This window comes from Equus asinus, chromosome 5 (genome assembly GCF_041296235.1).
Source record: "Equus asinus isolate D_3611 breed Donkey chromosome 5, EquAss-T2T_v2, whole genome shotgun sequence".
Lineage (NCBI taxonomy): Eukaryota > Metazoa > Chordata > Mammalia > Perissodactyla > Equidae > Equus > Equus asinus.
The window spans coordinates 95,714,813-95,739,086 of NC_091794.1; the positions used below are offsets into that span (position 1 = coordinate 95,714,813).

Sequence of the window (24,274 nt, forward strand, 5' to 3'; positions counted from 1 at the left end):
ACAATTCCAAAGAAGAAAAAAATATAAACTTATTAAAAGGAACTAAAAAACAAAAGATACACAACACTCATCTCTTGTAAGATGGGTACAAGAACTGGATATAAAATAGCCAAAAAGGAGAGACCATAATACCTGCTGAGATCTTGGTTGATTTCACAATATTAAAAAGTTAATAGGCATTTGGTAGTTTTTCTTTTAGAGTTCACCTTTTGGAAATATTACACTAGAAAGAATGAAAATATTAATGTTCTCCATTCAGAAAAGTTATATATACATATACACATATATATGTGTATATATCTAATTTAATATATATTTAATTTTGGTTTAAGTTTGTCTTCAATACTCTCAAAAAAAAGAACAGAGAAAAAGAAAAACTTGGGTAATTTGCATTGTTTGACTGTAAAAAATAATTTTATGTTAGGGATAGAATATTATTCAATTGGAAGGCAGAGAATGAAAGCTAAGCCAAATAATAAAACATCATGAATTTTGATCACTTAGAAAATTATAGTGAATAAATATTACCTAAAAGGACATTCAAAAATTCCCACCGAAATGCATACACTGGAAAATGAATACATTTCCTGACTTACAGGGTCCATTCTGCAATGATAAGTTAGTGCAAACAGATAAGATTAAAAACTGGCAAAATGCTGAATTTCAAACTGCAAAATAAATTTACTAAGTGGCTGTCAGTCAAATTGCCAAATGACGATCTGAATTCAATAAATTGCTTATGGAATAACAAATTTCAACTGAATTTACATTGAGACTTAGCAGTGGTGGGTACATATAAATAGAAGAGTTTACCACATCAGAGTATTTGAGGGCAATGGAAACACAGAAAACTTTTTTTTGCGATATAGTTTAAGTCCTCAGAAGTAAATTCTACCATAATAAGAACATCTAAACCACAACATGTTATCAAAAATGTACAGGCCTCATGGCCTGAACTTCTGCATTTTTCTGTCTTTGTAGGGGCAGCCACAGTGGTTTCTTAGTCCAGACTCACGGGTAACCCCTTCCCAGACACAGCAAGGAGCTCCAGAGACCTGCCAGCAAAGCGAGCAGAGAATCAGCGGAGTGGCCGGACCAAAAGCACAGTGCGCTCAGCTCTGAGGTGCTCCCATGAAAAGGACTTCAAAGTCTGACCAGACCATGAAGAGTTAAAAAGACGCTTGCTTCTACTTTACCCAGTTCAAATACACACTCTGAAACATAGGTGAGAAACAATTGTTTTAAGGAAAAATGCCACCTGGAAGGCAGAGTAAAATATTCCACCAAAAAGAAAGTCTGGATTGACTAAACGGTCTCCCCCATCTTTCCCTAATTCATAGAGGTAGACTATATGCGACTTTTCTTTCAAAGCAAGCTGACAAACGTTTAAATGGACAATCTTAAAACGGTCTTCAGAAAATCTTATCATCACCTTTCTAATTCAAAGTCTATAAATGATACACACAATTATGTATAGCGTAGAAAAACTCAACTGGCGGCTGAAGACAGTTTGGTACGCTCTAGGCTAGGACACGGTCACAAATGGCAGACCGCAGCAGCCACCTGAGGTCGTAACCAGGCAAGCTTACCGGTGACACGTCACACTTCCAAAGCAGCAGTTCTTTCTCTAGGAGAGACAACAGCCTGCATTACTCTCCTCCAATTTCCAGGGAAGAAAGAGAAGGACATGCACACAGGTTTGCGCCACTTGATTCTGACAGTCAAAGGGAATTTGGCATTTCCTCCCCAAAGGTAAAGAAAAAAATACTTGAGAAAATTGATTTTCTACAATTATTCTATATTTCAGGTTTCTTTTCGTGCAAAAAATTTCATGTATACTGAATAACAATCAACCTTTCATCAAGAGATTAGTTAGAAGCTATTATACCAGTACAAAAATACCCACACTAAATTATTAAAATTGTGAGACTATTTTTAAATTCATAAAAACGGTGCTGCACTCAATGACTATAGCTGTAGTTTCTGGGTACCCCTGCTACACGGAATCAGGAAAATTAACATTGCTGGAGGGAGCCATTTTCCTAATCTGCTGTTTAAAAATGGTCAAGAGTTGCCGCATGTTGGGGATAATTCTTTAAAGTGCTGTTCAGAATCTCAGTTACAACCGTGAACAGGCAAGATCAGCTGCTCCTCTACACAAGCACGCCCACAGTGCAGGCTTGGGGACAACACACTGCCCTTCCTTAGCCCCGGCCTCGCCACACTGTCCGCAGCGGCGCCTGGCAGGGAGGCAGGACCTCCACCCCCGGCCTCCAGCCCCGCCTCCACGCCCGCAGACGCAGGCACCTGCCCGCCGCGCCGCCGCGGCCTCACAGCGCACGCGCGAGGGTCTGGGGGGCGCTCAGCGCCGCGGATGGAGGGTCGGGGCGCCGCGTCTGGGTAATTTTCTGTTTGGGGTTTTTTGTTTCTTCTTCCTCTTCAGTCTCACTCTCACAGACGTGGACCACCACGCTTGGCGTCGACTCCGTTCCTGCGTGAAGTTCGTATTTCTCTCCTGTGGACATAAACGGCAAAAAGGAGGGTTTCGTCTCTTGAAACTTCTTGTTCTACGCATGTTTCAATCGCTGATTATCGGTTTTTAAGTCTTTAAATCCTATGTCAGAGTACTTTTCCTTGTATTGGCATTAGAGCTCTGATACTCTAAGGTTCTTAGAAAGTTTTACCATTTCGAGAAATTAGCTGCTGAGGACTACTGAGCTCTTGGGGGTTAAAATGGAAACGCTCATTACTGTTCCATGAACAACAGGCATGAACGTGCTTAACCTCCGAACGGTTTCAGTTTTCCCTGGGGAGACAGGTAACCTCCAGACAGCAGGGGCGATCGCCTTAGTACAGGACCCCAGACATCCAGGATACAGCTCTGATGTCTAATGACACCACCAAGCCACTCCCCTTAAACGCCTCTTGTATCCCCCATAGGACACATAACGTTACCTTCAGTGGACAACTAGAACCAGCAACGGCACTGACTTCTTACATTATTTTAAAGGGAGGAGAGAGTTAGGGAAATTAAATAGCAGGAAAAAAGAAATGAAAAATAAATACATGAGAAAAATTTGGAAGGGTTGATGTGGTATCACCACCAATTTCTTGAAATACTGTTCAAGGCCGAGGGTGTTGGTCTGGTACTTACACGGGGTGAGGAGAAGGCAACTAGGACTCACTCAGCGCCTGTTCCGTGCGAGAACTTGTAGCAGTAAAAACTGGAGTACATTTATTGAATATCACATATCTATCATTTAACCCCTATAACCACACTGAAAGGTAGCTATTATCTTACAAATCCCTATTTTATAAATGAGAACCCAGAGGCTCAGAAAATTGAAGCTCAGTAACTTGCTCCAGATCACAAAGTCAGCAAATGCTAGAGTTTGAGCCAGGTCTGTGTGACGTCATCCTCCACGCTGCTCATGCTGCCACTAGGCGGCTAGAACACAAATTGCTGAATATGGTCTTGAATACAAAAGTTTCTTGGGGGAAATAACAGGAAAGACAGAAAAGTTTGTTACCTGGTCCGAGTTTGGAAACGGCGCAGAGTAAATCGTAATTGATAACAGGCATCGCGTCTTCGCCCTGCTTCCACCCCACCGGAGGGGACGCTGGGGGCGAGATGAGGAACTGCTTGGCCGGCTGGGGCGGCAGTAAATACGATTTGTCCCGTGTTTCACCGGACACCTGCACCTGAAGGGAAGGAGACACTCAAAATTTGGGACTGGGCTATTTCCTCCTTTTCCTCTTTATGTTAACTGTTACATCTCTTTGAAGAAAATCAGAAACTCCTCTTTAACAGTTTCCATCTCTCGGTGGCTGGGTCGGGGTCTGTTCGGTTCACCACTGGACACTCAGTGTGCAGCACAGAGCCCACACGGATTCGGTGCTCAGTAAATATTAGCTGAATAAAAAACCGAATCGATGAATGAACAACGAACAGTACTAAGCGCTAGATTCCAATTTTAGAAGAGATTAGGTTCTATCGTCTCCATCTCGATCGACCCCACAAGAAATGTCCAGACGTCTCTTACTCAGGTTTTCATTCGGAGTGTGAGACAACAAACCTCTTTTTTTCTTTTTTAATTTGAAAGCTAAGACCAAGAAAAAACGACTCTGTTGAAAATAAAACAGTGTACTTAATGCAAGAGTAGAGCTCTAATGCCTTTATTTCACCAATTCTTCCAAGAAGAAATCGGTTTCTGAGTCACACCAGTGCGGGATTCGAATAGTAAATACAGCCCATCCTTGGGAACCCACAGGGTCCTCTGCAGTTTCAAAGTCCGAGAGAGCCTTTCTATACAGAGCTGTGGCACCCCGCTGGCCACCCCTCAGGCCAGCAGCCATTTTCTATGAGGTGTCTCAAATGAACCCAGAACACAGAAATGACTTCAGAGACTGTTTCCTCAATTCTCCCAAGGATGTTACAGCACCAGGGCCACTGCAGACGCACGGCAGGAAAGCTAACCCACTGAACGTGAAGTGGTGGGGCTTCACCCGCAGGGGATCCCAGCTGAGGAAAGCTGCCAGGAAAATGAATTCCTTTAACTAGTAGTCCAAGCAAAATGAAGTCAGGAGGGTAAATCTGCTCAATAAATAAATTTATATAGCTGTAAAATAAAGAAAAAATGTTTTTACATTATTTGCTGATCATGATTGTTCATTTCAAAGATCTCTGACATATAGAAAGTGGAGAACTGGTAAAATTTTTGGATGGGGAAAGGCAAGTTTAGAGAACAGAGCCCTTTGCACCAGAAGTACCTGTGCAAAATACAGCTTCAGCTTCCTCCCGTTGAAGTCTGTCTCGTGGAGTTCTATCCGAGCCCTGGCTGCTGCTTCCGGTTTGCTGAAATTTATTCTGACTCTTCTAAAGCTTTTAAACAACTGAAATGTAACTTGGTCATCGTAGACGGTGAACAGTGCTTCGAATCTCTCCTGTAAATTGAGGAGCAGCAGGGCCGAGAAAATGGGGGGAAAAAGGAAAAATCTTTAACAAAAGGAAATTTAAACCCTTAAGCATAAGTTATGGGATAAGTAATTCCCTAATAATAAAGGATTAAACATAAACTCATTATGATTCCTCCTCCCTCCCGCCCCCCAACTCTGAAAAAGCATATTTTTCCTGCAGGTCTACAAGAACAGGCAACTTGTTATTCATATGCTAAATTTTGAAATTTTCAAATATTAAAAGCAATTAACTTTATTAAATATTATATAGATTTAAATTATAAAATAAATGTAATTATAAAATAAATGTAAAATACACAAAACGATACAAACATGCCCAAGTACAGAACAAGGACACTTCTACGGTTCTGAAGTCCCAGTGTGCCAGAGTTGTTTCTCCCCATCCCATTCCCTCCCTCCTTCAAAGAAACCATTTGAGATTTTGTGCTTATCATCCCCTTGCTTTTCTTTAGTTTTACATTTATTTGTATCCCTAAAGATTTAATCACGCTACATGTCTTCTTCTATAACTTGTTTGCCTTCCATTTTCTTCCTAAGATTCTCCGTTGTTGCTGTAACTCTTAGCCATCCTTTTTCACTACTGCATAGTATTCTATTGTAGAGTCGCAGCAGGATTTCCCTAAAGCTGTTGGGATTTGGAGCCTCCAGGTTTTTGCTACTACTGTGCTGCTATGAACATTCTTGGTACCCATGTGCATGAGTTCCTCTGGTGTACACACCACAAGTGGCTCTCCTGGCCTCAGTGTTGGCACATTTTTAACTTTAGAAGATAAGCCAAATAGTTTTCCAAAGTGTTTGTACCAGTTTACTAAGAGCGGAAGCATGTTCCGGTTGCTTCCTACCTTTGCCAGCACTTGATATCGACTTTTACATTTTCATCAGTGTGAGGTAGGGAATATGAAATGGGCTCTAATTTTGGCTATAATTCCCGTTTCTCTGAATAATCACGAGGTTGAGCCTCTTTTTATATTTATTGGCCATTTGGAGTGCCTCAACGTGATATCCCGTTCATATCATTTTTTGCTCCTTTTTCTATTGGGTTGTCTTTTTTTATTGAGTCATGGGAGTTCCACAGAGACACTAACTCTTTGCCAATAACATATGCCATAAATGTTTTTTCACAATTCTTCTCTCTGTAGTGGTTTTAGGTTTTTTTTTTTAACTGAGAAATGTTAAGTCTTTTTATTTTATTTTATTGAGGTAACAGTGGTTTATAACATTACACAAATTTCAGGTGTATATCATTATATTTCGATTCCTGTGTAGGTTACATCATGTTCACCACCCAAAAACTAATTACCATCCATCACCACACACATGCCTAGTTACCCCTTTTGCCCTCCTCCCTGCCCCCTTCCCCTCTGGTAACCACCAATCCAATCTCTGTTTCTATGTGTTTGCTGTTTTTATCTTCTATTTATGAGTGAGATCATACGGTATTTGACTTTCTCCCTCTGACTTATTTCACTCAGCATAATACCCTCAAGGTCCATCCATGTTGTCACAAATGGCAAGATTTCATCCTTTCTTATGGCTGAGTAGTATTCCATTGTGTATATATGCCACATCTTCTTTATCCATTCGTCCCTTGATGGGCACCTAGCTTGCTTCCACGTCTCGGCTGTTGTGAATAACGCTGCAGTGAACACAGGGGTGCACGCACCTGTACGCATTTATGTTTTCATGTTTTTTGGATAAATACTAAGCAGTGGAGTAGCTGGATCATATGGCAGTTCTATTCTTAGAGAAATGTAAGTTTTAAATTTGAATGTTACTAAATATATCCATTTTTTCCTTTGGTGTTGTGTCTTAAGAAACCCTCTGCACTCTGAGATCATAATGATGTTCTCCTAGTTTGCCTTGTTGAAGTTTTATGGTTTCATGTTTAAGTCTTTAGTCAACATAAAACAGATGTTTATATATGAGGTGGCCCCACCCGTAACCACTATCTCACTATCTTTTTTGCTATCACTTTAGATTAGATTGCATTTTCTAGAATTTTATATAAATTCACTTTTTCGGAGGGTGGGTCTAGCCTCTTTCACTGAGCATAAGTATTTTGAGATTCATCCTTGTTGTTGTGTTCCCTTTTTTGATCTTTTTTATTGTCAAGTAGATTTCACCGTATGGATGTTTATCCACTTGCCTGCTGATAGACATTTGGGTTGTTTCTAGTTTTTAACTATTCAAATAAAGGTGCTATGAACATTCATGTACAAGTTTTGTGTAGATATATGATTTTATTTCTTTTGGCTAAATACCTAAGAGTGAAATGGCTGAATTGTACGACAGGTATATGACCGACTTTCAGAAACTACTCAACTGTTTTCCAAAGTCGTCATACCATTTAACATTTCCACCAACAGCGTATGAGCGTTCCAGCTGCTCCACATTCTCATCAACACTTGGCATGGCCAGTCTTTTAACTTTCAGGTGTGCAGATTATCTCACTGTAGTTGTAATTCACATTTCCCTAATAACTACTGATATTGGGCATCTTTTCACAGGCTTATATGCCATCTCTATAACTTCCTGGGTGAAGTGTCTCCTCAAATCTTTTCTCATTTTGTAACCTGGGCTGTCTTCTCATTAAGTTGTAAGAGTTCCTCTGTGTATTCTAGATATAAGTCCTTTGTCACACGTATGCTTTGCAAATACTGCCTCTTGCTTCCCTTTTTCATTTTGAAAGTGTCTTTTGAAAAGCAAAAAATTCTTTATTTTGACGAAGTCCAATTTGTTCACATTTAAAAAATACTTTGTACTTTTTGTGTCTTATTAAGAATCTCTATTATACCCAAGGTCACTAAAATTTTCTCCTATGTTTTCTTCTAGATGTTCTATAGCTTAGTTCCTACTTTTAGGTCTATGATCCACTTCAAGTTAATTTTTGTGTACAGTGAGACAAGGGCCAGAGTTCATTTTCCTCCCCATGACTATCCCTTTGTTCCAGCACCACCTGTTGCAAATGTCCTTTCCCCTGAGCACTGAAAACGTAATACACAGTTGAGAGAAATTAAAGGTCCGTTAACTGGAGAGAGATACCTCTGTCTCCCCTGGGAGTCACTTTGAGACAATATTGGCTCTATGTATATTTATTCCCCATCTCATTAATTTCTGCTCTTACCTTTATTCTTTCTTTGAGTTTGTTCTCTATCTCCTTAGATGGATGCTTAGTCTATTAATCTTTCAGCTTTTCTTCTTTTTAATTTGATTTGTATTTTTGCTGAGGAAGATTAGCCCTGAGCTAACATCTGTGCCAATCTTCCTCTATGTTATATGCTGGTCGCCACCACAGCATGGCTGACAAGTGGTGTAGGTCTATGCCCAGGATCTGAAAAAGCAAACTCGTGCTGCCGAAGTGGAACGCGCTGAACTTAACCACTAGGCCATGGGGCCAGTCCCATCAGCTTTTCTTCTCAATGTACGCACTTAAAGACCACACATTTCTAAGTATTATTTTAGCTGCTTCCCACAAGTTTTGATATTCATTATTTTCATTATCATTTGATTCTAAATACTTTGTAATTTCCATTATGACTTCTCCCTTGTGTCATGAATTGTTTAGATGTCTCCCAGTTCCAAAGAGATGGGAGTTTTTGTTTGCTATCTTTTTAATATCTAATTTATTTTCACCTTTATCAGAGGAGGTTATCGATAGTGATACCAATCCTTTGACATTTTTGAGACTTGCTTTTTGTCCAAGAGGTCATCGTAAATCTTCTATGTGTACTTGAAAAGCATGTGTTTCTGCAGCTGTCAGGCACTGTGTCGTAAATATGTCCAGTATGTCCAGCTTGTGTTCTTGAGAAGTTCCATATACTGATTTGGGTGTGGGTGGGGGGGGTCTATTTGAACTGTGATTACCGAGAGAGGTCTGTTAAAACCTCCCACTGTTAGATGGCTTTATTTTTCCTTGTAATGGTTCATTTGTATTTTGTTCATTTTTTTCTTCATATATTTTAAGATTATGGTATGTTGTTGTGTGCATACAAACTAAGAATTGTTTTCTCTTCCTGGTGAACTGAACCTTTAATCATTAGGTAGTGGCCCTCTTTATCTTTCTCTCTCTAGGAATGCCGTTTGCCTTAAAGTCTATTTTGTCTGATATTAATACAGCTGGTGTAGCTTCCTTTTGGTTATATATTCCATGGAACTCAATTTCCATCCGTTACTTCTAACCTTTATGTATCCCATGTCTGAAATATACCTCATAAAAAGAACGTGTGTGTAAACAAGTCCAGTTTGACCATCATTGGTTTTTAATTGAAGGAATTAGTGCCTTGTTGTGATTACTATTTTTGAATATCTGCCTCTTATCTATTTGTCTCAGATTTTCTGTGTTCACTTCTCTTTTTGCCTTCTTTTCAACTGATTTTTTTCTTTCTCTATTCCCCCCTGAATGAAATTTCTATGAAAGATGCTAATGTACATTTAGCACCTTCTTTAAAGATGCGTAATATCCTATAGCCATGGTTCCTCTTTTACAAAGGCAAAACAATAAAATCTTTTTCTTGAGGTTCATTTGGGAGTATGTAATTCCATAAAAATAGTATTTTTTTTGGTAAAAAGGAAAGTATATGCCCTAAGTATTTTGAGATGGAATAGAACAGGAAAGAGTGAGAGCAATATTTGAGTCATTCCATGAGGCTGAGAAAAAAGTGGTTCTCTTCCCATTTGTTAATGAATTGGGATAATGAAAAACCTAACTTCAATTAGCAGAAGAATAGCAACACTAAATTTTCTTTACCGGTTACTTTCATGCAATAATTGAATAAATGAAATGTAACAAAACAGACGTAAGAAAATCTCAAGCCCTTTAGAAATATTCTTTAGGCTTGCCAATGGTAACACGATAAAAAGAACCTGTGAACTAGCTTTGTTTTTGGACTACGTGAAGATCTTTCAGTTACCTGTTGATAGTGAAGTGAAAATCACATATTCCTTCATTTATTAACTTCTCTTAATTTGAACATTTACCTACCACTTGGCAATATTTCTCCAACTTGATAAAATATACAATGATTTGTGCACCAGTATTTATTCTTCTGATGTTCAAATATCATCCTCATTATTTAGGAAATGGCATTTATCCTAAAAATTATATTAGTTTTGTTTATTCATTTTAAAAAACTATATTAAGCAACCAGCTGCATGCCAGCCCTTGCGTTAAGTGCCAGATTTCCAATGTACTACAAAAGGAAGTGAACTTTAAGATCAATCCTGTTCTTATTTACTACAGTATTTCCACATATTAAAGTAATATGGACAAATAAATACTACAGCGATAGTGAGGATTTTAGTGCTTAAAAAGAAATACAAACACTTAAATATATTAAATACTAATAATTATTAATACTTCTAGGCACATTTCAGTTTCCTCAGCATTCACTTCAAAGATGGCTGGCTTCACTTTGGCAGCCGGGATTCGGTTCCCAGGAACCACATCGTGGAACCACACCACCCGTCTGTCAGTGGCCATGCTGTGGCGGCAGCTCACATAGAAGAACTATAAGGACTTAGAACCAGAATATACAACTATGTACTGGGGCTTTGGGGAAGGGGAAAAAACAGGGAAGACTGGCGACAGATGTTAGCTGATAGCTCAGGGCAAATCTCTCCCAGCAAAAAAAAAAAAAAAGACAGCCGATTTTATCACTTTTAAATAAAACTGAAGTTGAGATTTTGTGAAATCACATTCCATTTAATTCTTGGCAGATGCTTACTTTAAACATATTTTGAATACTTAGTAAATATCCCCATATGAGATAATTAAGAAATATCAACACTGAACACAATAGAAATGGAAACTAAGGCAGAATTAATTACGGTTTACAAAATATTAGCGTTTTGGAATTCTGTACATTAAATGCTTTTCCTTGCCCAGGGTAAAAGGACCATGTATTTATTCCTAATTCCCCACGACGATGACTTGTCGTAGTAACAATAACACAAGCTATCTTGCAAACTAAACAGCTACTTGCTAAGCACATCCTTCTTTCCTTCAAAACGATTTTTTTTCTCATTCCAGGAATACAGTGTAACTGAATGTAGCCTGCAGAGGACAGCAATGGGGTGTACGGCTCTTTCTCTTCTAAATTCCAATACCTGTGAACTGATTAAGAATTATACAAAAACGAAGTCATGGAAGTTTACTAAGTAAGCTTTTTCTAAATTTTGTTAGTTCTTTCTCTCTTTTCATACCGTTTCCCCCTTGATGTAGTATAAATACAATTTATTAAACGCGTGACTTCCAGCTGTGAGGTGCTGTAGAAAACACGAAAATTAATGTGGAGGCGAAACTATTGTTATTTCCTACTTGAGGTAAAAGGCAGGACCCCTTAGCTGGCAGCTCTGCCCTTCTGTGAATCCACAATATCAACAGGTAGATTCCCGAGGCTGTGTCCCTGACAGCCTGGCTTTAGGACAGAAGGGATTTAGAAGACTGGAGACAGCCATAATCTACGACACGGATGGAAAATGGCTTGTGACAACTATTAGGGACGTGCAGCTGTTCAGAGTGCATTCAGAAATCAAATTATTTTTCTCCTTAGAACTGTTTTAGAAATAATTCACTTTTATACATTTCTGAATTCTCTAATAACATAAAAACTAACATCATCCTGTTAAAGGGTGATGGTTACACACTTACTTCTGGTAAGATAAGGTGGATCTCATCAAATCAGAATCGTCATTGACCACCCTACTCCTCCAGCGGTCACTTAGTATTCCCTTTTGGCAGTACAACATCTATGGGAATAATATGAATAATTTAGCCTCAAAACCAATCCATGAGGCTTTTCCTGTTATACAAGTTTTCCATCAAATACAGACCAGAGGCTGCCTTCATATACTGAGACCACTGTGCAATCAATCAGCAGTAAAAATGACACAAATACCTAGCACCTGAAATGTTAGGATAATGTGTAACCAACAACTTTCTTGGGAATTCAAGAAGAGTACTTTGTAGCTGGGCAATAGACATACAAAAATCATAGAAGGAGGAGAGTGGACACCATGCTGTAGGAAGGGAGGTTTCAAGGAGCACCAGGCGAGGATGGCAGCTAAGTGCATATTTCCTGACCTTTCCGGAACTACCCCTGCTCTACTCTGTTCCTCATCTCAAAACAGACAAGGTGAGGTTTGTCAATTTCACTGAGGAACAAACGATGAAAATGATTTGGCCTTGGCCTTGGACTAAGGAATCCTGAGGTGCCCATCAATTCTGCACATTAGGAAGAAGAGGAACAATGTCACTGCTGATGAGAAGCAATACTCCAAACCATTCAGCAGTGAAATTATCTCCGGCGTCCTAAGGCAAGAGATTTTTTACATTCTATGTCTTCCTGTAGATCTGAAACAGAAAGTTCCATCTCTCCAGCGTCCAGAGGCTGCAGGTTGACCATAATCAGAAGCATAATCAGAAGCAAGGCCCCCATTTCCGCCTGGGGGTAGGCAAATGCCTCTGGTTCTCCTCAGTGTCCTGCCAACTACAGGCAGAGGAATGGACCTCACTGACCAGAATCAAGCACCCACACGCCTGGGCACGGCAAATTTAAAAACTTCACTGTGACAACCTGAGCACTTGTAAAAAGTTCTGGGACCTAAGTTTAGAAGGCTAGAGGGGAGCAGAATACATAAAAATTTAACACCTTCCATAACCTTGTTCTATAGCATTTATGTTGCCTTCAACACCTTTCCAGATCAGAAAGAAACATGAAACTGAATTAAAATTCAAGAAAATATGGAACATTATCTATTCAATATGGATTTTCATTTTAATGGTTACTATGTCTATAAATACATACTCTGCCTTATTGGAATATAAATCCTTAAAGGACTATGATTTTTTCCCCAAATCTCTACAAACCCCTATACCACATACAAGAAAAGTAGTCACACCAACGATAAGTCATTTTTGAGGGAAACTACGGATTGGTATTAGGGTGGGGCTGGAAATATTCTTGACTGGAGTGTTGGTTACATGGGTAGATACTGTCAAAACTCATCAAATGGCACACTTAAGACCAGTACATTTCACTGTAGGTGAGTTTTACCAAATTAAAAAAAAAGTATCAGGAAACAAGAGAAGGGATGAGATGAGGTGGCTACAGCAGCCAGCTGCAAAGACAGAGGTGGCACCTGCACCCCACCATCACTGCACACAGCCTGTGGGAACTCACCAGAGCCCTGCAGGTGAGCGTCAGCCATGGACCTGGCCAGGATCACAGTGAGGCTGGTTTTGGTCAGCCACTGCTTTCCATCTTCAATTAGGACAACACTTCCTTACTAGTAATTCTGGTTATGAAAAGTCTCCCATTTTCTGTGGTTAAGTTGGAAAAGATCTATGACTGTGATACAGAAGATGGGTGCACAATGCAGAAGCCATTTACAAGCAGTTTGGTGGCCAACTGCTAGCCTCAAAACACCTAAAAAACACAGCCTGACACCTAAGGAGGGGAATGAGATCCACAACCACAGCCACATTAATACTTACGCTAACCAGGCAGCAGTCAGGGTCTCCACCGGAAGAGTCTACACACACACAGACACACACACCCCACTTAATTTTCAAGGTACAAAGGTACCGCCCTCCATCAGTGATACTCAAACTCCACAGGCCATTAATAAACAAAAGTACTTTTTATTTGGCGTTTCTGGGGAATATCTATTGGAGAGGCACCATCTTCAAGACCTTAACTGTGAGAACTTCTAACGACATCCCAGCTCTTGACAGTCCTCCAGCAGCAGCAATGGCTTTTGTCTTTTTTCTTTTTAGCCTGTTTGGTTGTTTACTGAAAAGAAAAGTGCAGAGAAGACAGAGGAGCAGATTACAAGGCCCCCTGGAGGAAAGAGAGGATGGAACAAAATTGGGGAGAGAGCAGACAAATGGTGAAAAGCAGAGAATTCTGTCTCCCACTCTACAAGGCCTCTGGCCATCCCGCCGAGCGATTCTGTGGCTGACGGGCATCTGGAAGAGGCGGTCAGATTAGCACGGGGCCACTGTCTATCCAAAGACTCAAGATGGCCTACGACACACTTCATGTTTGCAAATTCATCCTGGGCTCAAACATACGGTTTTGATCTAAGACATGAGAGGTGAGAAAGACCACAAAAGTGAGTTCTTCCCCTGAAAACCCTGTGAATTTTCCCCAGGAACAAGGAAAACGGCTTCAGTTGCCCAGACAGCTGTTCCGAGTACTCAGGCTTCAGTTGTCAAAGTCAGTATCGTATATCCATGCCAGCTGCAAGAGGAAACCATGACTCTGCTCTCCAGGATGTCCACTCGAATCTTTACTTCCCTTTTCTTGTGCTTCTCGAGCATGAAGTAGGAAAGTCCAGGTTCAGCCTGAACTTCATGTCCGGCCTCGGGCTTCTGTCAGTCAGGAGAATGGCATGTGCCAGCCTGCAGACGCTCTGATGGCCCAGCCAGAGACACTGCTGTCAACACAGCGGCTTCTCTCCTGTGACCTCAGTGACTAAGCACAGGCTTTGACGAACAAGTACCAAACCCACCTCCACATCCGAGAGGGGGACAGGAATAGATACTATCCACTCCTGAGGACCAGAAGCTCTCCGCTCCTTGGCCTTTTAGCATGGATAAAATATTACTTTCTGCATCCATTAACAGAGACTGCTCACTTCTTCAACATGAGACCATGGAAAGAAGACCCGAGGACTCCACAACCTGGACAGATAACTTTAGGAAGAGCGTATGGTTTCTACCAGCCACTTATCTTCTCAAATAACAGAACTCTGGAGCTAGAGTGCCTGGGTTTGACTCCTGGCTCTATCTTATAGCTGTGTGACCTTGGGCAAGTTACTTACTTTCGCTGTGCCTATAGTTTCCTCACCTGGTGAATGAGGACAACAAAAGTACCCACTTCACGGGGTTATTGTTGAGACAGAGTGAACACTTAAAGCTCTTAGAACAAAGTATAGGCAGTACCATTACTGTCACTAACAGAAATAGGGCAGAACTTTCACACTAGCCCACCAGCCATTCTGTGGTTACAAAAAAATAGCTGCTCTTCTGGTATGATGTGGATTCCCCAGGAAGGAGGCGAATGCACAGCGCTAACACAACGTGAACTAGACAGCAGGTGCTATCGTGATTGCCAATGGAAAATTAGACTCTGCCCTTCCTAATAGTCCTTTAGTAATTTATATGCCTCTCACTGCTGGAGCAGTTGCCTAGGAGACACGCACTCCCAGGAGACTCGGTTGCAGTGGGTGATACAGAGCGCCACTGATTAATGAAATTAATGAAATCAGTGTCCATCCTCCCAGGATTCTTCAGAACTTGACCTATGATCCCTGACACTGGGGCAGAGAACACTGCTTCTCTGTTATGACACTGAGGACTCTGCTACTCTGCTATGAACCTGGGCTTGAACTGAGGGAGATCTTTCTTTATTGTAGCCACAAATTCGACATATTGAAAAAATACAGTGTTTTCACTTCAGCAGCCTTTATCTTGCTATTAATTTTATCTTTTTTGTTTTGTTTTCTAGTTCTTAAAATAACTGCTGATGATGGCCTTGAACATGCTTTACTAGGCATGTATTCAGGGTGCCGAGCTAGCACAGGAGAATGAAAAGCCACTTAGAGTGGAAACGGCTGATATGAAGTTATCAAAGTATATACAGAAAACATAGAGCGGCAAGACACGACTCTTCTTCACTAAGGTCAGTTATGCGCAAAGATCAAGGACTGCTTCATTCGTGGGCCTGCCCATGTGCTTAGTGATTGACAGGAGCCTGCAGTCTATTTCTTTGGTCTCCATCCAGACCCGTGTGTGTGTGTTCTCACTGTTCATCCACACTCCCTCACTAAGGCCAGCTACTATCCTAGGTCCAGAGGCGACAACAAGGAACAAACGTTGACTGTGCGTGTGATTTATTCCAGGGCAGAAGTCTGCCTTCCAGTGCTGTTTTCTCCATGGACCTTCGAGGATGAAGGTGATTTTTAAAGCCGGAGCCCCATCTTCCCAGACATGTACATCTGAAACAATGTCAGAAACCCAGGGAAGGACCTTAAGGGTATTATTTGTTCTTTTAAAAAGAATAAGGCGTCCTTCCTCTTCCTGAACATTCAGTGCAGACGCCTTGAGGTGAGGCCAAGGAAGGCAGGTGTGTCCACGCTGACAGAGAGTGGGGAGGTGCAGTGGCCTGGAGCACAGTGCTGGAGTCCAAGTGCGGTGAAGAAGGTAGTCACCCAGGAGGGAGGCCTGGCAGGGGGTGCTGGAGCCCAACAGGGATGAGGACAATGTGCCTAGGGAGGGGCAGCCCAACACAGGGTGCTGAAGCTCAGCGGCCTCAGGAGAGTGTCCAGGTGGAAGACTGCCGAGAGCAGGCCAAGAGGGAGGGGATCCCACAAAGGGGCAGGGTGAGGGGGGTGAGGAGGGGGATGTGGGCAGGGAGGCAACCCGGTGAGGTACTGGAGCGAAGAGGGGTAAGGATGGCACTGTGGGAGTCTCAGAATCCAGGCGGGGTGAGGACTTTTGTGGGGTGGGTCCAGGTGAAGGGTGGGACCTGGCATGGGTGTTGGAGCACGGGTGGGGTAAGGAGGGTGTCCACATGGGAAAGGAGGGGGTGGAGAGGGAGTGACTGGGTAAGTAAATACAAGATAATGGAAGCTAGTTTCCTCTCAGTCAGAGAAAAGAGTTGCAAATCTGAAAACGGAGACAACTAGAAATAGTTCTTTAGTGTTGCACTGGAGTTGGAAGTCTAAGGTAACATAAGCAGGTGTGCAAACATACGTATATATCTATATGTTTCCTGGTTCTGTCTGCTGCGAGGCCTGGAACAGTGACACTCCAAGAGCAGTGAGCACAGACAGCTAACTCTCATATCCCAGTTTCTAAACACTGTTCCCCATCGAAAGGAATCAGGGCTCCTTGGAGAAACGGCTGATTCCAGAGCTGGCGCAGAGAAAATACAAGATAATTCTGGAATACCTTGCAGTAGAAAGTAAAGAGATATTCAAAGAATGATGGGCACATGTCAAAGGACAAGCTATCTTGAAGGGACAACCACAGGCCAAAACCAGGACAAATCAAAGCATCAAAATAATGATCAGACGACAACCAACAACAAAAAGAAGAAACCATGACTCCTAGTGATAGGAATAAATCAGTGAGTTAAAAATTTGATGGGGAAACAGGATATTTACAGTTTCAAAGTACCTTCCACAAAATACCTATAATTACGAGGAGAAGACTAACTTGACAGTGGAGAAACCTGCTGACGCCACCGTAGTGAAGAACTCAAAGTGAATTTCATCAGTAATAGGACAAATAAAAATCGCACCACTTGACAGGAGGCAGTGAGAAGAGAATGGTGTCACTTCTGTGACATTCCTGCCAAAGATGCATGGAGTCTCATCCTGAGGAAACATCAGACAAACCTAAACCGAGAGACACGCAACAAAGTAACCAGCCTGGAATCAGCAGGAGTGAGCATCGTGAAAAGCCAGCAAAGACTAGGATTCCTGCAGACTCAGAGAAACTACAGACACCTGACACTAAATGCAACACGCGATGAGGGATTTTTTGCTATAAAGGACATTAGAGCAGTACCCCCTTATCCACGGGGAACACGGTCCAAGACCCCCAGGGGATGCCTGAAACCGCGGATGGAACTGAACCCTATACGTGCACGTTTTCTCCTATACATATGTATTTGAGGAGCGACAACAAAACCAGCATGAACTTCTTTTTCCTTCTTCACAATTTCACAGATAGAAGATTTGTGCTTACCATAGATCTTAGTAACCTCAGCATGTGACTTTTTTTTCTTAAGTTGAGAACTTTTACCTTTTTACTTAAAGGAGGCACTTCATGGCTTCTCTTTGGGATATCCGAATTGCCAGCATCACTACTCTTGCACTTTGGGGCCATTATTAAGTAAAATAAGGGTTACTTGAACACAAGCACTGCCATCCCGTGGCAGTTGATCTGATAATGGAGACGGCGACTAAGTGCCTAACGGGTGGGAGTGTAAAGAGCGTGGATACACTGGACACGGGGATGATTCACGTCCTGGGAAGGACAGAGCGAGACTTCATCATGCTACTCAGAACGGCGTACAATTTCAAACTTATGAATTGTTTATTTCTAGAATTTTCCATTTATTATTTTCAGACCATGGTTGACTGTGGGTAACTGAAACCACAGAAAGCAAAACCATGGATAAGGGGGCACTGCTGTACTGGAACAACGGGCAAATCTTGAAAGGGGTCTGAGGATTAGAAGGGCGTAATGTATCAACATTAACTTCCTGAATTTTGTCTTTTTCTCCTAGAAGGCCCTTGTTTGTAGGAAACACATATTCAAGTATTAGGGGTGATAGCCATCATTGTTGGCAACTTACTCTTAAAATAGTTCAGGAAAACACGAGTTCTTTGTTTTCTCGAATCAGTAAAAGTATTTTGATTTGCACTCCTATTTTATTTATGTATATATTTATTTATATACACACACATACAAACACACATGTACATACCACATTATGAACATGTTCTGCTGTCCTAATATGACCTACAAACCTTATGAAAATAGAAACGTAAATCAGATTAGTAAATAAAACAAACAGAAATGACACAGTCGTTGAAATTAATTTATGAGGGTTCAAGATCCATGCTGGAAGTACCAGTGCCCTGCCCGGTGGATGATCTTCCCAGTCTTTCATTCAGCATGGAGTTAATGAGCAGCTGGGCTCTGTGCCAGGCGATGTGGAGGCGAGGCACCCACCTATTCTGAGCTCGCTCGCTCCTGAATTACCTCGTCCGCACCCATGGGAGCACCCTGCTTTGGACAGATTAGGAACATAAGCTCATGGGTGATCTATCTGTTTCTTAGAAATTAAGAGCTTTGACTCCTACCTTGATTTGGGGAGTAGCAGATCTTTTCCAACTGAAACTGAGATTATTGGGGAAAAAAAGCTTTGACGCAGGCTAGGTGCCATTATGCACTTTGACAAAGATAAAAAAATTATAAGCCATTTTGACTATATGCACACATTAGGGAAAAGTTATTTAAATTATTTTAGGATAAATTTCAATTAAATTATAGGAAGCTGAGGATTATTAAGTATTCTTCTGGTTCTTTCTCATTACTCAGGTCTAATCAAATGCTGCTTCTTCAGACAGGCCTTCCCTGACCTCTCTAAATAAAACTGCCACTCATCAAGTCGCTCTCTATCCCTCTACCATTTTCTTCACAGTACTTGTTATTATCTGAACTTCTTATTCATTTATTTGCATGTCAACTATCTTTCTCACTCTATGTTCTAGAAGGGCTGGCGCTTCATCTTGTCCACCATGGTCTCCCTGGAACTTGTAACTGTGGCATAATGCTCACTATATCCTTACTGAACATGAATCAAGATGGGGCGTGTAATGTGTAAACCAAAGATCTCTAAGAACATGACTGCCAACCTTATTATTCAGTGATATCTCAATATTGCTGATAACTAGAATACCTACCTACCTAACTAAATGACCCAAAATCCTTTTTAACTCTTGTTTTTGAGACAAAATATTCACAATGGAAGCTACAATAGAATTGAAGGTGAGTGAAGATGGTTTTTTTCATTTCAAAATCTTGTAAGATACTTGAAAATCCCTAAATGTTATATATACTGTGGTGTGGTCTGAGGACCCAGTGCTACTAGCCCATGAACTTTGATACCAGTCCATGACAAGGTTCGGTACAGAAAAGGAGAGGGAGTGTTTACAAGTGTTTTAGCAAGTTACATTGCTGTGACATTCCTATTGCGTTTGACAAAAGCATCAGTCTGTGACATGTGGGAGAAAAAGCTGGTCCTCCACCAAGTGATAAGTTTGCGAAGTGTTCACTGATAGTTTAACCAAAAGTGCATTAAAAAGTAATACAAATGTTAATGTTCACCAGACTGGCAAAAAATATAAATTCTGAAAATATACAGTGTTGATGATGCTATGGAGGAATGGGAACTCTCATAGACGGCTGAGAGGGATGCAAACAGGGGCAGCAGCCTCACGGACTGTTGGAGTTATCTGCCAAGATCGAAGAAGGGCAGCCTCACAAGCCAGCAGTATCATTCCTGGTTACATACTCTGAGACCCAACCTACCCCACGACATATACAGGACACGGACAGAACATTTACAGCATCACTGTTGCAACAGCGACGTATCAAAAATAACCTAAATGGGGGCCGGCCCCGTGGCCGAGTGGTTAAGTTCACGTGCTCCGCTGCATGCGGCCCAGTGTTTCGTCCGTTCGAATCCTGGGTGTGGACATGGCACCACTCATCAGGCCATGCTGAGGTGGCACCCCACATGCCACAACTAGAAGGACCTACAACTAAAAATACACAACTATGAACTGGGGGCTTTGGGAGAAAAAAAAGGAAAAAAAAAATCTTAAAAAAAAAAATAACCTGAACGTCCAATAACAAGAATGGGCAAATACATTATAGTATATACGTAAAATAGGATACCTTTTACAAGTGAAACTGAACACACATTTCAACATGGATTAGTCTTACAGATATAATGTGGAGCAAAAAAAGAACTTATACAATTATGCTATTTATATAAAATTTAAAATGATGTAAAATACTATCTACATATTTCATCAGCGCTTTACAGTTTTCAGTGTACAGATCCTACACATATTTTGTTAGATTTATACTTAAGTATTTCACAGTTTCTGGCACTAGTGTATAGACATACAGTTGACTTTGTATATTACCCGTGTCCCGCAACCTGCCTAAACTCACTTATTAGTTCTAACAGCTTTTATGTAGATTCCTTTCTAGATAGACAATCACGTCAACTGCAAATAGAGAAAAATTTTAAAAATGGTGTATGTACATACACACAGCACTAGGCTGAACCACAAGAAATGCCGATATTTGAAGATTTTGACCCACAAATACAGCAATTTCATATGGTTCAACCCAAAAAAAGTTAAAATTGCATGGGAAATGATAAACACTGAGTTCAGGATAATGGTTGTCTCTGGGAGGAGACTCAGGGGGTTCAACTGTATTAGTAACATTTTATTTGCTAAATTGGGTGGATACCTGAGCGTTCTGTATATTAGTCTCTCTCCTTTTCGCATAACCTAAAAGTTCTTTCTTCTTGTTGAGAGCATGGGATAGTGCCTTCACACAAGAGGAATAACCAAACTTGGAAGTTATTCACCTGTCTCCCCGTGGGCTCCTTGGGAAAGCAGAAGCCAAGGCAAGGACACACACACAGGAAGTGACCCCACGGGGCAAGAGAGGAAACAGGGAAACAGGGAAACAGAGAAGGAAGGAAGGCCAGTCCTTCTTCCTTCCAGGTTCTGTCATCAAGCTGGTCACCTCTGTGGGCAACTGGGGCTTGGTCGTCCTAGGAACCCTAAGGAGCCAGTGAGAATCCGCCTCAGGATTGTGGGTTTCAGTGTCAGAAAAGGGGGACTTATTCTCTGGCTTTGGTCCCCCACTGGTCAAAGGTTGCCCTATGGAATGCTAACTCCCCCAGACTTCCACATCTGTGTCTCCACCAATATGGCCGAGCAACTTCACCAGGCAGCAAAGAAATGCTGGGACAAAAAGCGAGATATCCAAAGTGCAGTGGGGGCCAGCTGCTGTGAGGGTAGACCTGCCCACAGCTGGGCGCTCTAGCAACAGCTGGAGGGAAACGGTGGGCCAGGAGGATGGAAAGTGGGGCAAAAGAGGTGTCCAATACATATACACATCTATGTTTACAAATAATGCTAAACCCAAGAAAAATGGGTTCTTTTTTGGTATTTTTTTTATTGTGGCAAAATATACAAAACACAAAATTTACCATTTTAACCATTTTTAATTCAGTGGCATTAAGGATATTCATGCTGCTGTGCATCACCACTATCCATCTCCAGAACTTTTTCATCGTCCCAAATTAAAACTCTGCACCCATTAAACTCTAACTCTCCATTCTGCCTCCCCCAGCCCCTGGCAACCACCATTCTACCTTCTGTCTCTACGAATCCCACTACTCCAGGCACCTCTAAGTGGAGTCATACAGTATTTGTCCTCATGTCTGGCTTATTTTACTCAGCATAATATCTTCCAAGGTTCATCCATATTGTAGCACACATCAGAATTTCATTCCTTTTTAAGGCTGAATAATATTCCATTCTATGTTTACACCTCATTTTGTTTATGTACCCATAAACAGACACTTGGGTTGTTTCCACTTTTTGGCTACTGTGAATAATGCTGCTATGAATATTGGTGTACAATCTGAGTCCCTGCTTTCAATTCTTTTCTGTACATACCTAGAAGCAGAATTTCTGGATTTTATGGTAATTTTATGTGTAATTTTTTGAGGAACTGTCATACTGTTTTCCACAGCAGTTGCACCATTTTATATTCCCACCAGCATTGCACAAACACTCCAATTTCTCTGTATCCTTGTTAACGCTTGTTTTCTGTTTTTATAACAGCCACCCTAATGGGTGTGAGGTGGTATCTCACAGTGATTTTGATTTGTATTTCCCTATATTAGTTGAGCATCTTCTCATGTGCTTATTGGCAATTTACATATCTTCTTTGGAGAAACATCTATTCAAGTCGTTTGCCCATTTTCAACTGGGTTGTTTGTTTCTACTGTTGTTGAGTTTTAGAAGTTATTTATATATTCTGTATATTAATCCCCTATCAGACATACGATTTAAAAACATTTCTCCCATTCGGTAGGTTGCCTTTTTTACTCTGTGGATATTGTCCTTTGATGCATACATTTTTATTATTGATGAAGTCCAATTTATCTATTTTTTCCTATTGTTACCTGTGCTTTTGGTGTCATATCCAAGAAATTATTGCCAAATCTAACGTCAAGAATTTTTTCGCTGTTTTCATCTAAGAGTTTTATAGTTTTAGCTCTTACATTTAGGCCTTTGATCCATTTTGAAATAATTTTTGTATATGATGTCAAGTAAGGCTCCAACTTCATTCCCTTGCATGTTGATTTCCTGTTTTCAACCATTTGTTGAAAAGACTGCCCTTTGTCCACTGAATGGTCTTGGCACCCCTGTTGAAAATCACTGACCATATATGCAAGGGTTCATTTTTGGGCTCTCTGTTCTATTCCTTTGGTCAAAATGTCTGTCTTTATGCCAGTACCACATAGGGAGGTTCCTTTTTGTCATCATCGTTGTTTTTTACTGAGATATAATTGCCATATAAGTACCACATTGTTTTCATCACTGTAGCTTTGTATTAAATTTTGAAATCAGGAAGTGTGAGTTCTCCAACTTTCATCTTTTTCAGCATTGTTTTGGCTGGGTGGGGTCCCTTGAGATTCCATATGAATTTTAGGATGTTTTTTCTATTTCTGCAAGACATGTTATTGGGATTTTGGTAGGGATCTCACCGAATCTGTGGATCGTTTTCAGTAGTACTGACACCTTAACAATATTAGGTCTTCCATTCCATGGAAGACTTTCCACTAATTTGTGTCGTCTTTAATTTCTTCCAGCAATGTTTTGTAGTTTTCAGTGTACAAGTGAAAAATGGGTTCTAAAGCAAGCTCTATTACTCTGAGTCTACGGGACAAAATAGAGAGTTGACTAGGATTTCTTCTAGCTCTAAAGGTTTATGATTCTCCAGCATTTAATCTAGCCTTGAAGTTAACTAAATTTTACCAATTCTTGGCCAGAATGGCGCTATAGATTCAATTAAATAAATATTTACTGTAACATTATGTTCAAGGCACTGTTAAAAAAACAGTTCACTATAACAGAAACCTTCTTCCACTGAATCCCTTTGTTCAATTCCCAAATTTAAAACAAATCACATTCCTCAAAGGATTTCACTTCTTTTGGATTGAAGGTTGTGTCAGAACACCCCACAGCTGATTTAGTCTGGAAACCAGAGAATCAGCTCATTCAGTTAACTCCCAAATATCACCTGCTTTTCTTAAAAAATATTTCCTATTCTTCTTTAAATTGAGGGTGTAGAACGAAATCCTTGATAGGAAGATGTATATTGTGCATGTGACTACACAGACCCCGAAAGAATGTGGGCCAGTGTATCTGAGATCCTAATTTCAGATTAAATCTTCCATGCACTATTTCATCTCACTCAGCTCAGAATTCTGTTTCTGCATCACTAACCGTCAACAGCCATCTCAAAGAATCCAGTCATTCAACAAACATTTAACAGGTGTTACGCTGTACTGGGAACTCTAGTAGATGCTAAGTGTCACTGACGGAAAAGCAGGACCAGGAGAGCAGGGAGAGATTTCTCACCATACCCCAACCATTATCATTAGAGAACAAC

At 40.9% G+C, this 24,274-nt stretch overlaps 1 protein-coding gene across 3 annotated transcripts in view; it reads right to left on the bottom strand.

The window, feature by feature from the left end:
• Window positions 1-392: 392 nt before the first annotated feature.
• RCAN3 (RCAN family member 3) overlaps window positions 393-24,274 on the bottom strand; it is a 38,314-nt gene continuing 14,432 nt past the window's right edge. For all 3 annotated transcript variants that reach the window (XM_044770004.2, XM_044770003.2, XM_070510695.1), the window contains exons 3-5: window positions 4,771-4,944; window positions 3,531-3,702; window positions 393-2,515 (exon numbers count right to left, since the gene is read on the bottom strand). In XM_044770004.2, the coding sequence (XP_044625939.1) occupies window positions 2,331-2,515; window positions 3,531-3,702; window positions 4,771-4,944 (531 nt within the window). In that variant the 3' untranslated portion in view covers window positions 393-2,330. The remainder of the gene's footprint in view (window positions 2,516-3,530; window positions 3,703-4,770; window positions 4,945-24,274) is intronic.